Source organism: Abramis brama (genome assembly GCF_963993115.1).
Source record: "Abramis brama genome assembly, chromosome: 4".
In the NCBI taxonomy this organism is placed as follows: Eukaryota; Metazoa; Chordata; class Actinopteri; order Cypriniformes; family Leuciscidae; genus Abramis; species Abramis brama.
This window is the reverse complement of record NC_139966.1, coordinates 828,681-855,000: the sequence shown is the minus strand read 5'-3', so window position 1 is coordinate 855,000 and position 26,320 is coordinate 828,681. Positions and strand designations below refer to the sequence as shown.

Here is a 26,320-nt window from a genome sequence, read left to right as displayed (position 1 = left end):
ACTTTCAGCTCTAAACTCAGTTTAACACATTCTCCATCTGTGTGTGTGTGTGTGTGTGTGTGTATGTGTTATTAAACATGATTCCTCTGCTGTGTGTGTGTGTGTGTGTGTGTGTGTGTGTGTTATTAAACATGATTCCTCTGCTGTGTGTGTGTGTGTTATTTAACATGATTCCTCTGCTGTGGGTTATGTGTGTGTGTGTGTGTGTGTGTGTGTGTGTGTGTGTGTGTGTGTGTGTGTGTTATTAAACATGATTCCTCTGCTGTGTGTGTGAGTGTGTTATCAAATATGATTCCTCTGCTGTGTGTGTGTGTGTGTGTGTGTGTGTGTGTGTGTGTATGTGTGTGTGTGTGTGTGTGTGTGTGTTATTAAACATGATTCCTCTGCTGTGTGTGTGTGTGTGTGTGTGTGTGTGTTATTAAACATGATTCCTCTGCTGTGTGTGTGTGAGTGTGAGTGTGTGTGTGTGTGTGTGTGTGTGTGTGTGTGAGTGTGTGTGTGTGTGTGTGTGTGTTATTAAACATGATTCCTCTGCTGTGTGTGTGAGTGTGTTATTAAATATGATTCCTCTGCTGTGTGTGTGTGTGTGTGTGTGTGTGTGTGTGTGTGTTATTAAACATGATTCCTCTGCTGTGTGTGTGTGTGTGTGTGTGTGTTATTAAACATGATTCCTCTGCTGTGTGTGTGTGTGTGTGTGTGTGTGTGTGTGTGTGTGTGTGTGTGTGTGTGAGTGTGTGTGTGTGTGTGTGTGTGTGTTATTAAACATGATTCCTCTGCTGTGTGTGTGTGTGTGTGTGTGTGTGTGTGTGTGTGTGTGAGTGTGTGTGTGTGTGTGTGTGTGTGTTATTAAACATGATTCCTCTGCTGTGTGTGTGTGTGTGTGTGTGTGTGTGTGTGTGTGTGTGTGTTATTAAACATGATTCCTCTGCTGTGTGTGTGTGTGTGTGTGTGTGTGAGTGTGTGTGTGTGTGTGTGTGTGTGTGTGTGTGTGTGTTATTAAACATGATTCCTCTGCTGTGTGTGTGTGTGTGTGTGTGTGTGTGTGTGTGTGTGTGTGTGTGTGTGTGTGTGTGTGTGTGTTATTAAACATGATTCCTCTGCTGTGTGTGTGTGTGTGTGTGTGTGTGTGAGTGTGTGTGTGTGTGTGTGTGTGTGTGTGTGTGTTATTAAACATGATTCCTCTGCTGTGTGTGTGTGTGTGTGTGTGTGTGTGTGTGTGTGTGTGTGTGTGTGTGTGTGTGTTATTATAGACGCTTCTGCTGTAATATAGTGTGTACTGCACTAAACCTGTTAGTGGGGGTTCTGGACTGATCTTTATCTGTTTATTATTATCTTTGTTTTCTCTCTCTTTTATTTTGTCTCTATTGCTGTGAAAATAAGACACATATTCAAGAGAACGAATCAATATCACAGTTTGTTGATCAATGAGTGTGTGTGTGAAGGATCTCGTGATTCTCTGTAGAAACTGATCATACTGTAAACACTTGATCAATTACTGTAATATAATCCAGTTTACTCTAAATAAACTCCTCCTGAACAGAACTGAGTTACAGACCTGCTGTTATTGATCAGATGTCTAATCTTGAACTATGATTCTGGTCATATTGCCAATCCCACAATGACACATAATATAAACTTTTCTTTATATATTCATACACTATTTTAACTGTAATATCTGGTATAAATGGTTTCTGCACCCAAACATCAGAATCTCACACTCTTTCATTGCCAGTTATTAATATTTTGGATGCAAAGGAAAAACAGCATCATGTGAACAGGACTTTTATTTTGGTCTGGGTGTGTGATGTCATCAGGCTGCGACTGACTTTGACCCCGTTCGCCTTCCATATATTTCGAGCGCCACAGTGACGTCACGGTGTGGTTGTTGGTGCTCCTCAACAGTCGTCCCTCAGCGCTCTTATCCCGTGTGCTGGCAGGAGCCCTGGCAGGAGTTTCCTCACACATGCCGGCCCGCTCTTTACACACTCACACAGGTAGGCCGATGTTTAATAGAGATGTGTGTGTGTCCGCTGCAGTAATTAGCCCCCGTGCTGGATTATACACACTGTCTGAGGTCTCTGGACATGTTGCTCCGTTTGTATCATATAATAAATCATTTGCACAAATGGCTCAAGAGTTTGAGACATTTTCCTCCAGTGAAACTTAGTTGTATGTTATTGTATTGTGCACTTTAGGGCATTCATCATAGCTGGTGCTGTGGGATATTGTGAGATTACTACACTTCGCATGATTAAACAAGATCATATTCGTAAAAGGCAAACATATTTGTAAAAAACAAAAACAACAACTTGACAGTAGTTTGATTTAGAAAATCCCCAAAATAAAAGTTAAGAAATAAAATAAATAAATTGAACCGAAAAAAGGAATAAAAATAAATCACAACATAAGGGCTATAGTTCGGCTGCAAGGCACTTATCTCGTTGATAAAATGGCTACTGTAATAGCTCTTTTCATCTGAGAGAGTGCTGAGGGATGAAGCAGGAGGTTTAAGCTCATTTATAAAGTAAGTGAGTGAGTGAGGGAGGGAGGGAGGGAGGGAGGGAGGGTGGGTGGTTAAAAATCCCACATTTATGGGAGAGAGGAAGAAGGAGGACTTTTATTTTGCCCTGGTGTGTGACGTCATAAGGCTGCGCCTCACTGCAGACTGAAGAAAGGTTGGTGTTTTTACTTGTTTACAGTGTTTTAGTCGAGACAGAGCGTTCTCTGTGTGTCATAGTTTCCAGAAACGGTGTAAAATGCATCACTAGATGTAACACTGCAGTGCTGTATCTGAGGCTAATGCTCGTGTTATTGTGTGAGTAAAGCTGCGCGCACATGTTGAGCGCGTCTCAGTTTACGGTAAACAATATAACAGAGTCATGGAGAAACTGAACCTGTTCCATAAAGGGATTAAACTCCTCCAACACCTGATTTGAGTTCACGCAATCCCACTAGTTTGCTCCAGGTGTATCTAGTCTGGATAATCGCGTGCACGCGTTGTTAAAGCAGCCCTAGAGGTCGATCGCGGATCAGAGGGTTGTTCCATAAAAGACGCTTAGAAAAGCGGGGATTAAACTCCAAAACCGGACTTGAATGAGCCTAACAAATAAGTTGGGGCTAAATAAAAGTTGGTGGTTCCATAAAAGGTAATTGAAGTTCACGCAATCTCACTAATTTGATCCAGGTTTATCTAGTCTAGATAATTGCGTGTGCACGCGTTTCTGAAGCAGCCCTAGAGGTCGATCGTGGATCAAATCGATCCACCATCAAACAGCGTATATTTTGTGCTGTTTTATGCGATTTGTGACATGTTTTTTTCCCCTCAGTGTAAAACTTACATTTTACAGTTATATTCTCCATCTGTAAATGTTAAAAAGTCGTGCAAATGTATCCATTTTACTGCTAATCTTCATATTGAATGAGCGCTGCTGCGCGCATGCGCGCCAAATAGGAGCGCAATAATTCTGACTAAAATACACATTTTGCTTGGCAAATTAATATGCCATATTTTATAACACCAGAAATATCTTCTAATTATAATAATGTATCTTTAGGATGTTGGATAAGTTGCAGTGAACTTCTAGCTCATTACACTCATATATTTTATACTTCTAATAAAAAAAAATTGAACAGAAGTAGCCTAATTAAGGGAATTTTTTTTTTTTTTTAAGAAACTAAATATATAAAGATACAAAATATAGTTTTGGGTATAGGACCTGCTACTTAATACATATGATGTATATTTATTTAGAATGCTGAGAATTACAGCTTTTAATGCAATAATTTTTTGGATAAAGCAAGAATCCCCAGTTTTAAATGAGTGGTTAGATTTAGTTTCTAGAATGTATTTTTTATATATTATACATATAATATAATATATTCTTAATGTACTTAACATTATGAAGAGGATAACATGAAATTAAGAGCAAATGTATACATTTTGAAAAGATATGTGCAACTCTAAAATCAAAGAATATTCCATAAAATAAAGGAATATATATTAGCCTACATTAACTACATTTTTATATAACCCTCCCTCCCTTTTATTTCTAGGATAGTTATTTGTTATTTTATTTATTTGCTTATTTTATATTGAATATTTGATATTCAAATAATATTACTTGAATAACTATTAGGAATTATGTGTCATTATAAGAGTTTGATATAAATATGTGAATGTTACATTTTTATTAATATTTATTTATTGTTTTTTGTCTTTTCCCCATTAAATCATATGTAAAAGTGTCTAACTATGTACTTCTTGGTTATTGTTCTAATCATGTGTGTCGGTGGGTATTATCACAAAAGAAAAAAAGTAGAAGGAAAAATAAGGAATATTTATTGGGGGGAAATATGATGTCTTTAAAGGAACTGTCCATTTGTATAATTGTGTTAAATGTGTTTGAATTGAAAGACATAATAAAGTACATAATAAATATATATATATATATATATATGCTAAAATATTTGTTATTTGGACATTAGATGTGCCTTATTTAGAGTTTTAAACCTACAAGTGTATTTTTATGATATATTCAAATGTAGGCTAATATACTGTCAGTTACTAAGCTCAGATTCATCTTACCAGTTAAAATTCATACTGTGCTTTTGTAATTATTTATTTTTAATTTTGTGATTTTAACTTCTGCTTTACAAAGCTTTTTTTTTAGATTGTGTTCTAATGTTCTTCTAATAATCATAAACATGTACTACAGCTGCCAAACAAACCAGAGAGAAATGTATTCATATGTCTATATTGTCTAATTTATCATTGTAGCCTTATTTAAGTTGATTTTCTGTATACTGTGTATTTATGTTTGGACTAATAGTGGTTGATAAAGTCCAATAATGGTATGAGAGAGTGTCAGTGGTAATATCATTGTGTTCTTGTCGGTCAGTGTTAGAGGATCTGTGTAACAGCTGAGGCTTAGCCTGACAGTTAGCCTGCCCTGGACCAGGCTCGTTTCCCAGCAGAAGTTGCCAGGGTAACTGAGTTTGAACTATTTTAAGTTTGCTTTATGAAACCGAATCTACCAAAAATAAGCCTGACTAACCGAAATAAGCCTGGCTTATCCTCTAATCTTGGTTTATGGAACAGCCCCCAGGTCGATATCCACCACAGCACACAGCGTGTGTTCATATGTGTTTATATACATGTTTCAGCGTGTGTTCATGTTTATATGTGTTTATATACGTGTTAGACATGGTGTTTTCCTCAGTGCAAAACTCGCAGTTCACAGGTGTGTATTCTCCATCTGTAAATCTTAGAAACAGCAGCGCAATCATTCTGACTAAAATACACATCTTGCTTGGAGAATTAATATTAATATAATTACAATTATTTTATAACACCAGAAACATCTTCTAACTATAATAATTTATATTAAGGATGTTGGATAATTTGCGGCGAAGCTCATTGCACTCATATATTTTATAGTTTGTAAAATTAAACCAAAAGTAATTCAGGGAAGAACTTTTTCAAGAAACCAAATATAATAAAGATACAAAATATAGTTTTATTTAATCTATTTAATAAAGCTGAGTTATATTTGTTTAGACTGGTGGAGAAAGCAGTAATCCGCAGTTTTAAATGATTGGCTAGGTTTAGTTTATACAGTACACCATGGAGAGGAGAACACCAAATCAAGAGCTAACTATACACTCTGAAGAGATATGGGCAACTCTGAAATCAAAGAATATTACATACAAATACATATTTCATAAATTACTTTTTTATATATATAACCCTCCCTCCATTTTAATTCTAGTTATTTGTTATTTTATTTATTGACTTATTTAATATTGTTATTATTTGATATTTAAATAATATTACTTGAATAACTTATTAGTAATTATGTGTCATTATAAGAGTTTGATATAATTATGTGAATGTTTAATTTTTATTAATATTTATTAATATATATTTTTGTCTTTTTTTACTTTTTTCATATGTAAAAGTGTCTAACTATGTACTTATTGGTTATTGTTCCTCTAATTATGTGTTGTTTATGTGTCGGTGGGTATTATCACCAAAGGAAAAAAGCAGAAGGACATATAAGGAATAATTATTGGGGGGAAATATTATGTCTTTAAAGGAACTGTATATTTGCATAATTATGGTAACTGTTTTTGAATTGAAAGACATAATAAAGTACATTATATGCTGAAATATTTGCTGTTGGACATTAGACGTGCCTTATTTATAATGTTAAACCTACAGGCGAGTTTATTTATGATGTGAATAACTGTAAAGGCACTGTTGTAATGGGGTAATCAAGTGTAGGCTAATATAGCCAAATACTAAGCTCAGATTCACCTTACCAGTGCTTCTGTAATTATTTATTTTAATTGTCTGATTTTAAACCCTCTGTGACTGTGTTTGTAGTGTCCGCACACACAGAGGCGCTCCTGGGCTGAGGGTGTAGAGATGGCGTGTGTTAAAGAGGAGCGGGAGGAGGTGGAGATTGGAGACACTGGGTCCCAGTGTTAAAGCAATGTGACATAAACACACGCAAACCTGACCCAAATGACCCCAGTGTCGCAGTCGTTGCCATCTATCTGCATTAGTGTATATCCCGCTGGTCCCTTCCATGCGCTCATTAGCCGGAGGAGTTGCGTATTTAAGGCGAGACGCGGCGGGCAAAAACATCGGGTTTTTCACTGGTCAATTTTGAGATTTTGTGATATTTGTCTTCAATAGCATGTCCTCTTTCAGACTTGTGCTGAAAAGAAGAAGAAATACACATTCGGGTCTTTATTTTCCTACACTGTGTCTGTTTGAGTGTGTAGATTTCTCATAAATTCATCAAGAGTTGGCGTTGTAAATCCTCCCGCCGCTCCGCGATCGCTGTCTGGAACCGTCATCACACACACCGCTGGAAAGCTCTCTCTCTCCTGTACAACACTGTCGGATCTAAATATGGTCATTTCCTGTTTATCAGCAAGCGCAATCTCATTGGCTGATGCCAATTTCTGCCAACGTGATTCGTTCAGAGTCGTCACGTGACGCGCTCTGACATTTCCACGCCGGTGGTTCAAAATGCTGAAAGATATGCGTGTTAAATTCTCTCAGAGAACAGTTGTCATCAGCAAGAAGACACAAGGCATCACCAGCGAGGACAGCAGATGATGAAATGCCGTCACACAGAGCGTCGATGCGTAAGCTGTCGTCCGGAAGACAGGAGTGTTCAGCGGCGGTGATCAGAGCAGTGGCTGATGGGTCACGCAGCGCATTTGAAGGAACCGATCGGGGGGTTCATTTGTCCTGATTGCGCAGGGACTGGGCTGAAAGTTAACATCGACCCGAAGAATCATGGGTTCTGTAGTGGTTCACTACTAGAGTAAGAAGATAGGGACAGGCAGAGTGTCTGCGCGTCTTCAAGACGTGTCCTGGTGTGAATGTGGGAATGGTGCTGTTAGCGCTCGAGTTAGGCTTGGGATATGCAGATATATCAGCAAGTGTTGGGGATTCCTGGCCTTCGTGTTAAAGCGCATCTCTCCGTGCGCATGTGCGAGCGTTAGCGGAGCGAGGGAGAAGCGTGTGCTGAGTCTGATTTCTCACTGGTCTGTAGTGTGTGTCTGTGTGTTTAGTGTATTATGTGGTGTGGGGGAGCAGTTTTCCCTAGAGAGGGATCAGAAAGGGTCTTTGCCGAACTGAGAAGACGATACTGGATTCTGCGAGGAAGGGAAGCTATCAAGAAGCATCAATACATGTGTATGGACTGCCAGAAATGGCGTGCCAAGCCTAAAATACCCAAAATGGCCGACCTTCCACCAGCACGTCTACGTCTATACAAACCCCCATTCTATTCCACTGGAATGGACTGCTTTGGTCCATTTACAGTGAAGATCGGTCGACGAACAGAGAAAAGATGGGGAATAGTTTTCAAATGTCTGACCACCCGTTGTCTCCATCTTGATCTCTTAGAGAGCCTTGACACAGATGCATTCCTGATGTCTCTCCGCAGATTCATAGCTCGAAGAGGGAAACCATTCGAGCTCCTTTCCGACAACGGTACCAACTTTGTTGGAGGAAACAAAGAAATGAGATCAGCCTATGAAGCCATGGTACCTCAAATACGGGAACAACTTGCAGAACAACAGATTTCATTCAGATTTAATCCTCCGAGTGCCCCTCATTTTGGGGGAGCTTGGGAACGGGAAGTTAAGTCAGTAAAGCAAGCTCTCAAAGTAGTACTGAATGATCAAACAGTGACTGAAACTGTACTGCGCACCGTGCTTATTGAGGTAGAGGGTATTCTAAATGCTAAGCCTTTGGGATACGTGTCTTCAGATGTGTCAGATCCAGACCCAGTTACGCCTAGCATCCTCCTAATGGGCCGTCACGATTCTTCACTTCCACAAGTGTTCTATGATTCAAGCAATCTTTTGGGAACCAGAAGATGGAAACATAGTCAAGTACTTGCTGACCATTTCTGGTCTAGATTCATCCATTACTATCTACCGAATTTGCAAGAAAGGCAAAAGTGGCGTAAAGATGGAGGCGAAATTGGTCTAGACCAGGTGGTACTGATAGTGGACCCACAACTTCCACGAGCATGTTGGCCAGTAGGAAAAGTGACTAAAACTTTTCCTGGACTTGATGGCCGTATCAGAACAGTTGAAGTTAAGGTGCACAATCGCACATACGTTAGACCTGTATCCCGTATAGTCCCACTCCCTAAACTCTGTGATGAGGACTCTATTGAGCCTACCAATTAGTCAGGGTTCCTCACTGTTTCAAATGTCCTTACAAACATTTGGGGGCGGCTATGTGAGAAAGCCCTAACCACGCCCCCTGAGTCATTGGTATTGTACAGAGCTCGGCCAAGCGCGAACATGCAGGGGTCGGCAGCTGAGTTGCGGGTCGGGCCGGCTGGTCTGTCGTTCAGCAGTGTATATGTTTGTTTCAGTGTGTAGATGATTATGGGTGAGTTTTCGTTTATATTTTGCCTTTGTTGTTGCTATTATTGTTCTGAATGTCGAGTTTTGCTCGTGAAACGAACGCATTTTTAAACTGCGTCACAAAGTGAAACCAAACCGTCGTCATAGACTTTGAGCACAGAAATGATTGTAGTTATATTCGATTACAAGATATTATATTGACATTTCATTTACAGATCACCAGGTTTGTTCAATATTGTTTGAATATATTGAATTTGACGACATTATATGTTTGCTGTTGTAATATTGAGCATACGCAACGATCGTGCAAACTGCGTGTCATTGTTCACTTTATTATTTATTAATATAATCAGCACGCAATTACCCTCTGTATGTTTATTTATATTACTTAACTGAATCTTTGTATCCTTTACTTATAACTGTTTTCTTTGTGTTTATTCTGTTTATTATAGACCACACATACATTTGTGAATCAACGTATACAAATTCCCTTTGAATAAATAAGTTGAACCGGATTCCCTCTAATGTTTCTCTTACCGGAAACACACACACCACCATCTTGACTGCATCAATCCTGAACCCTTGAGCGTCCCAAGCGCTCGTATAAAGAGTAAAGCCGATAAACAAACATAAAAAAACATATACATAAACAGTGACAAACTTAGAAGTTAAACAAAAAAATTAAAATGTTTACGGATTGAAACGCACTTTGCAGCTTTCTTATTTTTCAAACCCAATATTGTGTTTAGGTATTGTAAAATTTCTGCTCGTAGCCCTCAAACCGTATTCACTTTATAGCCCTTAATTCTGTAATTGTGGACAAATGTGGGCTCAGAGGACTCAGATGTGATCCTATTTTTTATTTATTATAAATGTTATATCACTGTCTTCGATAAAATTTTGTCTATCCATTTATGGTGTGTTTTTTTAATTTGGGGGTATTTTTGAATTTATTTACTTCAAAAAGTACCATATTTTCTATGTAAATTATGCTTTTTTTTTTTGTGTGAGTTTTTGCCATGATGATAATGTTGTACAGGATCAGCCCTTCATTTGTGTGTATGTTAGATATGCATTGTATTGGATCTATCGATTTATTTTTACAAAAAAATAAGAAGAATGCTCTAAATTACAGTTTTTCCCATTCATTTCTATGGGTGCCCATTTTTGACCCAAATACAAGATTAAGGAGTTTGTTTTTTTCACCCACTTAACATTTTAATAGAATTTTATGATTGTGTGAAGTAACAGTTAGTTAATCAATAACTAATGAATTCTGTCATACCTCCTGAAGAACTACTATTAATTATGTAAGGGTTAATGCCCGACGAGGTGTCCATTATCAGGTATTAATGGACGACGGCGAGGCATGAACCGTCCGACGCGCAGCGGTTGCCTCCGCTGAAGTCCATTAATACCTGATAATGGACACCTCGAAGGGCATTAACCCGCTTATACCATGGTCACTTACGAAAGAAAGAAATATTTAATCAATTAATAATACTTTAATGTGTTTTAGAGTACAAATCGTGAGGGTTTTTATTTATTAAGTCGAGCGCACTATTTAATATCTCCCGTATACAGGCGTTGCCAAGCAACCACAGCGACCCGACAGCCGTTGATCAGTGAGTTTGAGCCAGCGCAGTCATTTATAACTGCCATCAGGCAAACTGACGGGACGCCTTTCCTAGGTGTACATTATCACTTTCTAATGGACACCCTGCAGCCAATCAGAATCGAGTATTCACCCAGACCATGGTATAACTACTAATTAAGGTTCAAGAAAAATAACTAAGAAGTAACTAATGAACAGTCATACAAAACTACATTGATTTGTGACCTTCCTTATTTACTAATGTTATTAATAGAAGTAGTATTATGAAAATACAATTTTAACAAATACATGTAAATGTTGGTTTTGTGAGTGTGTTCTGTAAGAAATCAACTTCAGAAAGAAACCCTGCACTCAAGTGCCTTGCCATAACTAACCTCAGATTAGCTTTTATATTCTATATACAGCACTGTGTGTGTGTGTGTGTGTGTGTGTGTGTGTGTGTGTGTGTGTGTGTGTGTGTGTGTGTGTGTGTGTTCCTCAGCATAGAATGCCATTGAGTAAATTCATGTATTTGAGGCAACGACTGAGGGAAACTGAAAATATAGGGAACTTGTTAATAAATAATACAATTAATAAATTATTATCAAATAATTCTGTTATCAATTAATTAATTATCAAATAATTGTTTTGCTAATGAAATAAAAAGTTTGCTTATTTGCAGATCAATATATAGCCTATAGGTAAATGTCTGCACTTATCTTTCTTATTAGTGCTGAAGAAGGACTAAAACTGTCTAGAAAAAGAAAAAGAAAACATTGATAATTGCTTTTTACTTTTTAAGTACTTTAAAAATGAATTACCTTTGTACTTTTACTAAGGTAAATTTGAAAATGAATAGGCCTAATTGTAATTTTACTGGAGTGATATTCTTTAGTTGTTTTGGTTCCAGTGCTGCTTCACATGACACACATCCACTCACTGAAGGGGATTCTGTTCCTGGGAGTCAGTAGACAACAGTCTGCACAGATTCCCACACTGGTGCGCACTGCTTCGGGAAATGGATGTCCAAAACACAGTTTAAAGCATGTGTGCACAGCACCAAGGAGAGTGTTTTGCTGTAGTGCCTGTTTGCCAACAGTTACACAGGCCTGATGGCACTGACTGTCGTCCCTCAAGACCAAGGACGAAGGAGAAGGGTTTAGTGAGCCCAGCCTCCTTCAAGTATTCAACTATGCTGGTCCCAACCTGTTAAAAACAGAGGAATGTCAAAAACACACAACTCACAACACAATGCACAATGCAGCATTATATACAAAACTAGGGGTGGGACAAAACATCGATATGGCGATATACTGTTGTCCTTCTCCGTGCGATACAAGAATCGACACACTGGCGCCAAATATCGATATTCTAACTGATGAAATAAGGCACTCTAAATTAGTGGTCGACCGATATTGTTTTTTTGAAGGCCGATGCCGATATCTTAGAGAGCAGGGTGGCCGATGGCCGATATAAAGCCGATATTTTGTATAAACGGCGCCATCTTGTGGGTGTTTTCAGAATTCTGCCATTGCAGCACCGCGTCTGAGGAGAGATGAGACAACAACAACTAACATAATAAACATTAATGCACAAATGAGATTTGAGACATAAAAGCCTGATGTGTAGTTTATTTATGCAGCTTGGCTTTAAAAAAGAGAGACAAACCCAGAGTCACGTAGCCTAATAAAGATGTAACTTTACATGAATTAAACAGACATGAATGAGTGCATGTTGGAAATAAAAGCGCTGAATTTAATTCTCTCTCTGTTGTATTTGGTCACCATTAGCCTCGTAAAAGAAGTTCATTCATATTGCTGAGCCCTCGCTGGGCTGATGATCAGGAGTGCTCAAGGCAAGCACCGCCTCTGCATGAAACAAGATTCACATGTTTAAAACACCCTAAATAAGAGGCGATCTAGCGCTGAAATGTGTTGTTTATAGAGACGCACCGATTGATCGGCTGGTGAAGCGCTGACAGTGAGTGCTTATAGCTTATTTTAAACACTTCAAAGGCAATGCCCTGTCTTCCGTCTTTATTGAGAGTGTTTAACCCATTTCAAAGCTTTTTCAAGGTGGTTTTTAAGACTATTCATTTTCCAGAATTTCCCCATTTACAAATATATCCCTACAAGACACAATGTTCTTCAGCTAACACCACACAAGAAATGGTGACACTATTTAATATCTCCCGTATACAGGCGTTGCCAAGCAACCACAGCGACCCGACCGCAGCAGTTGATCAGTGAGTTTGAGCCAGCGCAGTCATTTATAACTGCCATCAGGCAAACTGACGGGACGCCTTTCCTAGGTGTCCTCTATCACTTTCTAATGGACACCCTGCAGCCAATCAGAATCGAGTATTCACCCAGACCATGGTACCTTATTTACTAATGTTATTAATAGAAGTAGTATTATGAAAATACAATTTTAACAAATACATGTAAATGTTGGTTTTGTGAGTGTGTTCTGTAAGAAATCAACTTCAGAAAGAAACCCTGCACTCAAGTGCCTTGCCATAACTAACCTCAGATTAGCTTTTATATTCTATACAGTACTGTGTGTGTGTGTGTGTGTGTGTGTGTGTTCCTCAGCATAGAATGCCATTGAGTAAATTCATGTATTTGAGGCAACGACTGAGGGAAACTGAAAATATAGGGAACTTGTTAATAAATAATACAATTAATAAATAATTATCAAATAATTCTGTTATCAATTAATTAATTATCAAATAATTGTTTTGCTAATGAAATAAAAAGTTTGCTTATTTGCAGATCAATATATAGCCTATAGGTAAATGTCTGCACTTAACTTTCTTATTAGTGCTGAAGAAGGACTAAAACTGTCTAGAAAAAGAAAAAGAAAACATTGATAATTGCAAATGTAAACAGCCCCCTTTCCGTTTCCGGTAGCGCAGTAATATCAACGAGCAATGAGTCCTCCAACGGAAATCAATGGGATTTTACAAAATGCCAAATAAAAACTGTATTTCGCTACGCTACTTGTTTTGGATCATCAACGAACACCACTAACCACTCGGTGAGTTGCACAGTTTTGAAAACGAACGTTAAGGGTTGTTTTAAGGGCATGTTTGTGCATGGCCATTGACTCCCATTCTAAAGCGGTCATGGGCAATTCTAAAATAGTCAAAACGTCGAGACAGGAACCATTGTCAAAATTTCTTTGTCCACCACTCTAGTTCATCCAAAACACACTACAAAAAAATAGACTCAAAGTTTTAAATACCGGAATTGTCCTTTAACAAATAAACTAGGGTTGTGCAATGTCTATCAAATTTACATCAGACAATGTTTACAGTGAAAGGTCTGCACGGGACTTTATTCCCCCCGCTAAATTTAGATGATTTCCAGAATCTCATATTTACACTTCCCCTAAAGAGAGAGAGATTGGGGATAACAAATATAAAATCTTGGCTATACAAGAAGTTATACATTTGAATATCAGTCATTTAGTTTGTGTAAAACATCTAGAAGCCTATAATTCTAATAATTTTTGCAAAATAAAATCTTTACTGTTTAAATTGTTCATCGAACTGTCTTGAATGTAATTTGTATTGTGATCGGGAAAAAAACTTCATTATGTTATTATTACCAAAAGCAGAAAAGAAAAAAATGTATTTGAAGTAACTGCACGGAAATTGAAAGCATCATTGCACTGGGCGATATATAGTGTGATTAAGATTTTCTTGCGGGGGGGAGGAATCACGATGCCGGCACAACATTGTGACGTCTGTCAGCCATCAGCGATGGACGGATGGCATCGTCTATCAGCACAACCCTGAAATGAACGTTAAAGCATTGAAATATATTCTCCTCATCTCATTTTTCCATCAGCATGTCCCTTTAGGGGCTCCACAGAATGGGTAACTCATTTTCTCCGCCTTTCTGAATAAGGTGTTCAGCTTCAAGAACATCCACAGCATCCTGTGAACATGTAACAAGGCCATAGACCACTTTGTTCCTTTCAAAATGAGAAGCTTTAGAAATGTGGCAACACGAAAGTTGTACTTGCATAGGCTTTACCCTGGGAGTCCTTTAGACAGGGATATTGCTCAACCAGAGAAACAGCCAAACACATCTTTGTCTTAGAGGATGGGCTAGAAATGATAATAATAATAATAAAAAGAATTATGGAGTTTACATATCATTATAATACAGACATGAAAGAATTTCCAGCGTTAGACAGACATAGGCCACATACACACTGTAGCTAAATCTGGTTGTCAATTCACCTTTAAAGGGATAGTTCACCCAAAAATAAAAACATCTGTCATTATTGCAACTGGCTTAAGCAACTGACACTTCGAAGGCCCAGAAAGCTAGTAAAAACATCATGGATGTAGACCATGTTACTCCAAACTGAACAACTAGTTGTTAATGACGTACTTGAACATGTATAGAGTTGTGTATTTTAGTATGTGCACTGCAAGAAATCACAAAGCACGTTTTGAATCAGTGTTGCAAGATCTTGCTAGAAAAACAACAAATAAGAACGAGCCCATAATAAATTCAAATCCAAACGTGTTATGGTGGGAATAAGCCATATACCAACATATACATGCACCTGTCTACTTTATTAACTCAATAAACTGGACCACTGGATGGCAACCCTTCAAGAGAGCACTCTGCGAAGAAGCCTTGCAAACATAAGCATGATGGCTTTGTTGACAGTGGTTTAGTTATATAGTCTTTGGTTACTGTATTATTATTACTTTGGTTAAAAATAGCCAAACGCACCAGAACATTGCAATAGTTACCATGGTGTCAATCATCCCGGTTTCGAGAGTTCTACTCCATAAACACAAAACTATAATTTAGGGGATTCCCTCCAGTATGTAAATGCAGCTGTCACTCCTGAAAATGTACAGTGTACTTGGCCATAATTTACAGCTCATGCAACTGGCCCAAGTTGGATGCACTATTTGACCTAAATTCACTTTTGTCAGTTGAATATACAACCCATATGCAATAAAATATACTTTTCATTACGGACAAATGCATACATGCTTTCCTCCAAAGCGACTCGTAAGGTGTGAAACTAGTATTCTGACCATGCATCTTCGCTGATTTAAAGATAAAGTGTTCTAGTGACACGCGGTCTCTGTAGACGCAGCCCAGGCTCCACAAGCGGCAACACCACAGCTGTCAACATTGAACATTGAAAATAAGGGAGATTTCCCGGAATACATCCCCAAAATAAGGGATTTTTTTTTTTACACAATTCTTACCCACAAACTTTATAAAAAAAAGCACTAATCGTTAACAGTCTAAAGAGTTTATAACTACACAATATATATTAAAGAATGACAGACCAATGGATATGTTTAAAGTGCTTTATTTATGAACAAAGTAAATATAACACATTTTCATTTGCTACAACGTGTTTTATCTTAATGTTGGGAGACAGAGTGAGAAAGAAACAGAGAGAAAGAGACAGACAGACAGAATGTGTGTAAGAGGCAGTTGAACAAATGGATAGAGACCGTAAAGACAACCTTGTCACCCTTCCTGGTGTGAAGCACGAGCCCTATTGTATACATATGCGGCTGATTTAGCATTTCTGAACACTTTCTGTGAGGGAGTGTGTAGGTGAACCTGACCAGTGTGGTTTATTTTACAAGATAGCAATGCACACACAGTGCTGGAATCCAGTGCCATCCGGCTGGATGTAACAATCTTACTCACCATGCTAAACGCCCTTTCTGAGCTTGCGTTACTGTGTGGTATACAGTACACAACAGTGTCTTTGCAAGTCTCGCCAACTCAGTGAAGCTGTCATTCTTTCCTACCAGGCCCCAGAACCGGTCTATTCTTGGTTCTTGTGGGAGATCTTTGCTATCAGTGACTTGGAAATCAATTAGCTCCTCTCTGAGCCCATCCTCATTCAGGAGAAACTGTGGGAACAGGGCACCTAGCCTCGACACTGAGAAAGAAAACACATTAATTGATCATAACCCTCAAGGTATATCCTGCCAGCTTACTATCTCTGATTTCTTAGTTAAAAACATTCAGAAATTGCCCTTCACTCATCACAGATTTACCATACAGAATACATGTTATCCCTTCCAGTGTCTGGACTTATCTCCATTCGAGATCCAGGGTCTAGTATTCTCAAGTCCTTCAGTAGCTGGGAATCAATTGGAAAGCAGAAGGCAAACATCTTGCGTAAAACTGCTTCGTTGAAAGCTCTCAGTTCTACATGAAATGGATAAAAAACAAACAAACATGGATTTGTGTTGAAGGGATACTCCACCGTTTTTCATATTAAACTGTTATTCCCTTAACTAAGACGAGTTGATACATACCTCTCTCATCTCAGTGTGTGCACTTAATCACTCTAGCGCGCGCTGACACTTAGATAGTACTTAGCTTACCCCAGTATATTCAGTGGTATGACCAAGTATGGTGACACAAAATAAAACGTGGCTCTTTTCTAAGCGGGTTAAAAAGGATAACTATAATGTATGGCGTAATAGCACTTTTGGGAGTACTTCGACTGGAACAGGGAACTCTGCAGTTCTAATGAACGCCTTTGTGTCCCTTCCAATGAAGAGGTCCTCGTCTGCCAGCTGATGTTCCTCTCCAAAGTTCACTTCTCGGAGAGGGACATCCATAATCGCCTTTGCTGGAACAAGGCACCCCAGCATCCGCTTGATACGCCTGGTCATCTCTTTGTCCAGCTTGAGTATCTGTACCTGCTCTGACTGTAGATAGCAAATAATAGCGAAATGATGAGGATTATCATCTGTGGTTATCAATTTATTATTGTGACAACTAGGATATGATGACTATACCAACCTGAAAGGCAATATTAAAGTCTGATAGAGGCTGAAGGGCAACACTGAGGAACTTGAAGTACGCCTTAATCAATGGATCGTTGAGATGTTTTGACAGATCCCTAATTTTGGTGTTCGTCTCCACCCCCTCGTGACTGTTAAAATATGCCTATAGATAGGAATATATGGTGAAAAAGAAAATACCATTATAAAATATAATTTTAGGTTTGCATATTAAAAAAAAAAAGAAAGAAACTGAACACAAAGGGAAATTTAAAAGTGTTGTAATGGCCATTTTTTCATCATCATCATCATCATAATCATCATCATCATCATCACACAAGAGTTATGTAATTAACATATACTTTAATTGCGAGTGGCATACATATACTATAGCAAACCCTAGCTGAAGAGCAGAAGCCTCTCTACACAGCCTGACAGACTGAGCCATCTGGTGCTGCAATATCTGAGCAGTTTCAGGCTGCCAGAATCCCTGAAGAGTTCCTTGTGGAGTTCACATCTCTTTGCACTGAAAACAAACACACATGAGTTCTGTCAGTTAACACGATAACAGTTATACAGGCGAGTGAGAGAAAAGAGTGCATGTCTACATGTATGAGTTTTGCCTTTTGTCAAAGTGTGTGTAAATGCCCACCAGTGTGTCTTCCACAGGCAGCTTTGCAGCCTTCATGCCTTCACAACCAGTGGCGAGCTGGACTAGGAGCCAGACGCAGCCGAGATCTTGCACATTAGGCTGGTTTACTGTAACCCTACTTATTACTGAGATGTGCCTGCCTTTCATGACACTTGCGTTATCGGAATTGAACGCAATCAGATTTTTCCAGGGAATGCCACGATTCCTAAAACCAGGAAAGAAAAGGAAAATGGAGCCACAATGTCTTTGATAAATACTGTATGTAAACTCTGAGAGTGTGAGGGAGAAACAGAGTGTGTGTGTGAGAAAGACAGTGTGTGTGAGAGAGAAAGAGACAGTGTATGTGTGAGTGTGTGTGTGTGAGAGAGAAAAAGAATGTGTGTGTGTGTGTGTGTGTGTGTGAGAAAGACTGTGTGTGAGAGAGAAAGAGACAGTGTGAGTGTGAGAGAGAAAGAGACAGTGTGTGTATGAGTGTGTGTGAGAGAGAAAGAGACAGTGTATGTGTGTGTGTGTGTGTGTGTGAGTGAGAGAGAGGTAGAGAGAGAGAGAGAGAGAGAGAGAGAGGAGAGAAAGTGTGTGTGTGTGAGAAAGACTGTGTGTGAGAGAGAAAGACTGTGTGTGTGTGTGTGTGTGTGTGTGTGTGTGTGTGTGTGTGTGTGTGTGTGTGTGTGTGTGTGTGAGTGAGAGAGAGAGAGAGAGAGAGGTAGAGAGAGAGACTGACCTTAGTGTTATATCCAGCTTGTTGAACAAGTTTTCTGCATGTGGGCACGTCTAGAAACGTTGTGGCTACTTCCAGGTTTGCCTCATTGCAAGTATGACAGATTGCTTATCAGTGTTTCTGCTGTTGGACTCATCACATAAAAGAGAGAAAGGCTGGGATTTACAGATTGATGTCACATCTTCATCCATGTCCAGAGCTATGGCACCTGTGCAGCAAAAATATGAGCTAGCCTCCTTTTGTTTGACAATACTTTAAACGTCAACCAGAAGTGACGTCACCCATCATCACTCAGAGCACCTGTAACACACACACTTAGTTCTGCTCATTTCCCAGTATTGCTGAGGTCAAGTGTTAACTGGTAGGAGGAGCAACACCGTGTCCAAACCAGACGCCATAAGATTATAGCGACAGATAATGTGTGTGTCAGTGGTAAAAATCACAGCTAATCAGAAGATCGGCAAGCTCCAAGCACTCGCAACCTAATGGATAATTACACAAATTCATGAATATAAGACCATTTTTTAACATTATTAAAAATACACACAGAGTTGCTGAAACAGCTGATGTCAGAACACACTTGTCTGTTAACACACAGTTTGAGCGTTCTTGTTCACGTTTGAGATCTGAGGGGAGTTGCGGCTATAAAAGACAAACAGAATGATCATCAGACTCATTTAGCATTAACTAAAGCACATATCCAGCACTACACCTGAAGTGATCATACTCTCTGTCGTTCCAGCGGCGGCGTCGCAGAGATAGTCTGGTTAGGACACGGTGTTGCTCATATTCACTCGTCTGAATGAAGTAAATGATCATAGCCGTTGTATTACATGCAACAATCGTGGTAATTACATGTATTCCCCCTTTAGAGTCACGCCTCATAAATACATGTGGAATATTAAACCTACATTTCATATAAATATTTTAGCAAAACTTGTGTTTTAGTCAGAATCACTGCACTCCATCAACACACACCATCAGATGTAAGTTACACACTGGAGAAACGCATCTCGAGTCCTCACGCCTCTGTCGACTGACAGGCCAAACCACGGTAAACCACATGCTTGGGTATCAGAAGCTCTTTCTCTGCTCCTGTCAGCTCTGTGGCCTGTGCCCGACTCAGATAATCCTCTCTTCTCCACTCATGAAAGCTGCTGCTAGTTCAGATCTGACAGATGACTGGATGACTGTGATACGACATGTTTTAGTTGTATGGATGTGTCCATCTTTGATGCCTTACTCACCGGCGCTATAACTATAGGTGATGGTCTCAGACAGAACACATGCTTGACTCTGCTTGCTTGTTCACCCAGACTGCACTCAAACACTACTGTACAACAGAGCTACCCATGAGCCATAACAGCTTTTCCTCACTTTTGATATAATTATTGGGTTAAACTGGCTTCTGCTTTACAACTTGTTTATGAATGATGTTGAAAGTGTAGGAAGGTCCTCACCCAAGGTTTGGCCTGCAGTTTATAACACAGTTAGTTCCCATCCTTGATTCTGATTGGTCAATAGCTGTGTGTTATTCACAATAAAACACGGCCGTGACCGCTTCACCCACAACACCCCTAGCATCCACTCTTAGCAACTCAAACACATGTGTGATCTCACTGATGTTGTTCACTGAAGCTAGAGGCGAGTATTGTGAGGGATCGAGAAAGCATTTACAGTAGATATAGCATCTTCCTTCAGGTCAGTCCCATATTCAAACCAAGTGCCACACACTGAACTCCTATTGCCATTGGCTAATGAAGTTCTAACAACAAATTATTTCATGTTTCAAAACAGTTTTTTCTTACAAACTCAAGGTGCCGCCATGGGTTCTCCCATATATTCCCCCTAATTATGCCAACCTGTTTATGGGTAAGTTTGAACATGATTATATTCATAACCACAATCCTTTTAAACAATATCTGCAAGTGTGGTACAGATGCATAGATGACATATTTCTTGTGTGGTTGGGCTCAAAAGAAGAACTGATTGCTTTTAATAGTTATGTAAATACCAGACTGCCCTCTATCAAATTCACATTGACTCATGATGATAAGGTCCTCCCGTTTTTGGGTGTTTCAGTGAGGAAGGCAGATAACACGCTACACACTGAAATTTATCGCAAAGAAACGGATCGCAACTCCTTCCTGCACTACCAGAGTTTCCATCCACCCTCTCTCAAACGCAGTCTTCCTTGTATCCACTTATGGTCAGACTTCAAATAGCGTAAAGAGCATTGTGCATCGTCACTGGCACATTTTAAGCAGTGACCCGGACATAGGTCACACTGTCCAGGACCCGCCGCGCAGCTGCTGTAAACGAGCACCAGCCTGAGAGAGCGGTCAGTGCGGTCGCACCTCCGGCACCTTCCCAGTCGCCTTTCCCTTTATACTTCCACACGGCAATTTCAAGTGTTTGAGCTGTGCAGCATGTAACTTTATGCTCACAGAAAACGCATTTACACATCCAAAAACAGGCAGGACATACAAAGTAAAGGGCAGAATCACATGCTTATCCACTTTTATTGTGTATTTACTGACGTGCCCTTGTGGGCTGCTTTATGTGCGGAAAACCAAGCGACATATATTGTAAAACAAATGCACTGAAAACTAAAGGAAACTTTCATAATTAGTTTTTTTACTAATTTCTATACTTCACATTAAAGATGTGATTAGGCCAGCCCAGTGTCAATCAAGAAAAGAACCAATGGGCCGCTGATCTACGTGTGTAATGAAAAATGTCAAAAAAATAAAAATAAATATATCTGACGTTTTTTTACCAATGCATTACAACGGCACTAACCCAGCGCCGCCAATTAAGCAAAACAAAACAAAACGAATGGGCCGCCGATGTACATGTTTTATGGGCCGTTAAGACAAAGACAAAAAAAAATAGCCTATTAGATGTATCGGCCCAAAAAGCACGTCGGCCCACCGGGAATCTCCTAGCCTACATGCGTGGACGTCACACTTTAAATCTGTTGCCTTTGACCATCCACTTATTTAGCTGTTGGCGCATCAATTGACATGCCATCTCCTTTTCCCTCTTTCTTTTTCTATTTTTAGTCCCGACAGCTTTTTTGCTTGCTTTATCCAAAAAGATAAAACTTAAACTTGCCTTGCCTTGCCTATCCATCTTTTTCGACTCGAACCTTTTTCGAAAACCAAGTGACAGTTAAAAACACGAATTTGAGCACAAATGCGCGATCAGGAAGAACGATGACAGATCATCAGTCGCAAGGCATTTTAACACTGCGGGACATGATGCAAATATGCTCGAGTTCATGGGTTTAGAGGTTGTTAATCGCTCTCCAAGAGGGGGAGACCGTGAGAACCGCCTCCTGCAACCAGAGGCTTGGGATATTTTTAATTTAAACACATGTATCCCGAATGGGATGAATGAAGATCTGTCACTAAGTTGTTTCTTGTAAATAGAACACACAAATGTGTACTGCATGTGTAATTTTTTTATATGTATAACAGCCGTTGTCTTTCATTAATAGACTGTTTGATATATGTGACATTATTGACTTGATACCCCTTTAACATTATTGGCTTGTGGTAATATATGGGTGTGGGCATATAAGATTGACTACATTGTTACTTTGTTGCACACTGAGGAAGGCGTCTGTGCAAATATAAATAAAAACATATTTAAGCATAGTGCGGCCTCTCTCCCACTTTATGTATTATAATTATCTGGGCCAGCACTCTTAAATGGACAAGTGTACCCATTGAGTGAAGCCTGCTCCTATCCACATTTATTTATATAGTGGTATGTGAATATATCCAATGCAGCAAAAGACTTAAAGGGTTAGTTCACCCAAATATTGAAATGACCCTGTGATTTAGGGTGTATGCACACCTGCCTTGTGTGGTTCGACTGAATCGAGCTCAGGTTCGTTCCCCCGCTTTGTGCGGATCTTTTGTGCAGGTGTGAGTACAGCGATCGCACTCGGGTGTGGACCAGACAGCCGAACCGAGGCCCGGCTGAAGAGGAGGAGGAGGAGGTCTCTGTCTGGCTCCACACTAACTCTGGTACGGTTCGCTTACGCTGTGGACATGAACCGACTCAATTGCTGGAAATAACGCATACAAGTACTGGTGTGTTCAGCAAGTGCAGCGACCAGATGAAGGAGAGGGGATATGTCTGTTCAATTACCAGCAGTTTTTATTTCTAAATTTAATGTTTTCAATGAACATTTGCACCTTTATTGTACATTTTTTTCCAAAAATATTAAATTATTTTAAATAGACAGAAAACATCAGAAAAACGTTTTAAGGTTCAAAGTCTTACTGTATTTGAATAGTTTTCTGGCTTTGTAGGAACTTCAAGATCCAGGCATTGAATGGGAGAGTGCAATGCTGCAAGGAGACACCAACGGTACAGTTGTGGTTCCCGAAATTGTGTGCCCACTGGATGATGAAGCCCTGGAAGAACTTCAGAGAACTCTTGATCCTGTGGAACATTCTCAGTCACATGGGCGTGACTTGTACACACGATACTTGCAACTAGTATCCAACCAACAATGACATTTAAACCTGAACTTCTTAGCTGGTTACAATATTGCACTTGGCAAAAACATCCCATTATGTTTACTAATGAACCAGCAAAAAAAAAAAGGCACTTAAGGAGTGGCACCCTTTGGGATGTATAACTAACAGTAGCAACAACTGTTATGAGTTCTGTCTAGCTCTAAAAAAAGAAATGGTAAAGATGTTATACAATTAGAGGTGGCAAAAGTAAAAGTGCTGAGTTCACCCATTTTGGGAAGTCCCAAAATAAAACCCAAATTAACAGGTAATGGTAGTTTACTTCTATATATTTAACACAATAATTGGTTTACAATTTGTATTAATTTCATAGATCACTGATTTTTTTTAAGAATTATTTTTACCAGTCTTTTGTTGAATTAGGAACTTCCCAAAACGTGTAAACTCAGCAGCACCCAGAAGAGTACTTTTTACTTTTGCCACCTCTGTATGTACAATATTCTAATCAAAATCATTAAACAATGATTGCTTAGTTATTGCTTTGATTTGAGTAGATCTCGTTGTGTTAAACTCTGTGGAATCCACCACCATATTTTACTGCCTCGCTCATGATTCTTCTAAAGTCAATGTAAGTGCTAAGATGCTGTACTGGAAAAGTCACAGTCTGAGTGCATGCACTCACAATTGGGTAGCAAACTGAGTGATCTCCTAGTCGTTCCGTCCCAGTTGTGGTCAAAGTTGCATGTTATTTTGAAATGTCTCTTCTCATCAGGGAGTATAGGGATGTGGGACTGCCCCGTCATCCACTGGGGCACGTGTGGCACTGCAACAGGCTCTGCGTCACCAGCTGCACTCTCTGTCTCCCCATCTGTGACTGATGTATATTTCAAATAACAAGAGAAGCTATTCAAATTTACAGATAAAATAAATTATTCAAGAATGTGCTCAGTACATTCAAATTGTTATGCGTAATTGTGTATGCTATATAAAGTATATAGTACCTGAAATTTCAACCTCCTGCAAGAAATCTTGCAGAAAGTTGATGATCTTCCTCTCAGTTCTCTCCTTAGAAGTGCCCTTTTCACTGAAATTGGGCTGGACGCACATCATTATGAAATCAGCATCAGGCTGTAAAGAAACAGTGAATGCATATTTGGTTAAATATAATGAATGCATATTTGGTTGAAATATAGGCTTGTAAAGGTTATACAAAATGGAAATTCCAATATATTACTAGGCAAATGTAAGAAAGGATTAAGTGGCAGTTAAAACTGATTCCTTGATAATGTTCCCAGGAACAAACAGGGAGCGGCAAGCTTCAGGGTTTGTAGCCATCTGGTCCACCAGGCCATACAGTTCAAGCCCTTTCGGATTTGCTGCAGCACTGGAATTAGTCTTGTAGTTGAATGCAGGACAATTGCTCTTTGGAGAAAAAAAACATGGTTTGAAATGTTTACAATTTTAAATGAAAGATATTTTGAAATGTAATATTCTTTTAAAACTCTTACCGAATGATGCTTTCTTTGCTGTCCAGGTTGATCTGGCTCGTGTATCCGCAGCTTATAATTTCATCAGTGTTCAACATCAGACACTGAGCATCTGCAGAATCTTCAACCTGAGAAAAAAGAAAATAAGTATTTTTTTAAATAAAGCAGCGAATAAAATAAATGTTAAAACTAATCTTTATCTAATTTATATCTGAAAACTCTTGAACAGAGTGCTCACCCTGCTGATGAGTTGACAGGATTCTAGATCGGCCACATCTTCCTTAGACAGAGAGTTTAAGTCCACTTCTCCTGTGCAGAGGAAGCTGTAGCACCACCCTCTCAGAAAAGCAGGAGGTGGGCCACCTTGTGCCAGGCTGACTGACATTATTTCACCAATAGTTCTGTGTGCAAGGTAGAAAACATCTCAGTTATAAAAGCCTTACATCCAGTACATGCAGTAATGTGAAAAAAAAGCATGTACAAACCTGAAGTTCTCGTTATCAAGGTCCGTCAAGGAGTACTTGGGATTTTTACCCTGGTTTCCAGCTCCTTCAAAGAATCTGTTTTCAATACCTGAAACCATATCTTAGACAAAACAGCAGTACCCAGTTTTAGCTGATTGACTGGTTTTGTTTCATATTAGAACACAACAATTAAATGACCAACTTACCAGTTAAAAACTCTTTCCTAAGGGCTCCTGTATCAATACCTGCCTCTCCTCTATACACCAGCTTCAGAGCACTGGCAGGAGATGCAGCTTGCTTTCTTTCCCACTGCAGAATGCCCCTGTCTGGAAGGTCTTCTCTGTCCACACACAACTTACATCCTTTTGTTGATGTTCAAGGAAGTCCAATATATCTTCCGTACTTAAAGACAACAGAGAACATATAAAATAGTCCCAGATATTATTGCCATTTCATAGTTCGGTAACACTTTATAACAACGTTCAGTTGTAAGTCATGTATAAGTGGTTAGTTAATGATGAACTAATCATTTACAAAACATTCATAAATGATTAGCAAGTGATATACGTAGGCTAAGGGATAATCCACGGCTAGCCGTGCATTAAAGGATTTTAATGCACGACGTAGAGGCGAAGAACCACCCGACGCGAAGCGGAGGGTGGTTGCCTCTACGAAGTGCATTAAAATTCTTTAATGCACGGCTAGCCGTGGATTATCCCGCTTATACCTTGGTTATTTGCCAAGTTAAAAATAAGTTAAAGCTGTAACTGATGTTTACAGTGTCATTTTTTAACAGACGTGTAAAAATGACGGTTATTTCTTAAGTTAAGGCTCGTCTTGCACTCCGACCGCTTTAAATAAAGTAGAGCCATCGGATTGCTTTTATTTGAATGAATTCACATTTATTTAAATTCATTATTAAAGGAGAGAGACAGAGAACTGAAGGAGAAGGAAGAGAGAGAGAGAGAGAGAGAGAGAGAGAGAGAGAGATGCGTGCGCGAGTTACCTGTGTGCGTCTCTTCTTTAAAGTCTAGCAGCTACAGTCCCCTCGTTGCTTAAGAATATAGCTAACTTAATGATTCTTTAATGGATTTATTACAATTATTTATGAATGACAGGCAACACTGACAGTGACAAGGCAATCTTTATTTGAACTAATCATGTAATTTATTTATTGTTAATTCTTTGTGCCGCTTTTTGTCATTCAAC

General features: G+C 39.2%; 2 protein-coding genes across 2 annotated transcripts; one reads left to right on the top strand and one right to left on the bottom strand.

The window, feature by feature from the left end:
* Nucleotides 1-1,868: 1,868 nt before the first annotated feature.
* On the top strand, nucleotides 1,869-24,110 carry LOC311081566 (uncharacterized protein). The gene is made up of 3 exons (XM_084112121.1): nucleotides 1,869-1,994; nucleotides 22,601-22,704; nucleotides 22,993-24,110. Exons 1-3 carry the CDS (start codon nucleotides 1,964-1,966, stop codon nucleotides 23,197-23,199), a joined length of 342 nt encoding a protein of 113 aa, XP_083968247.1. The 5' UTR covers nucleotides 1,869-1,963; the 3' UTR covers nucleotides 23,200-24,110.
* Nucleotides 24,111-24,425: 315 nt separating this feature from the next.
* LOC311081372 (uncharacterized protein) lies at nucleotides 24,426-25,149 on the bottom strand (the record flags this gene model as incomplete). The annotated part of the gene is made up of 4 exons (XM_084111913.1): nucleotides 25,133-25,149; nucleotides 24,886-25,048; nucleotides 24,669-24,775; nucleotides 24,426-24,582 (listed from the first exon to the last, which is right to left on the bottom strand). The coding sequence occupies exons 2-4, from the start codon at nucleotides 25,030-25,032 to the stop codon at nucleotides 24,426-24,428; spliced, it is 411 nt and encodes a 136-aa protein (XP_083968039.1). The 5' UTR covers nucleotides 25,033-25,048; nucleotides 25,133-25,149.
* Nucleotides 25,150-26,320: the final 1,171 nt, after the last annotated feature.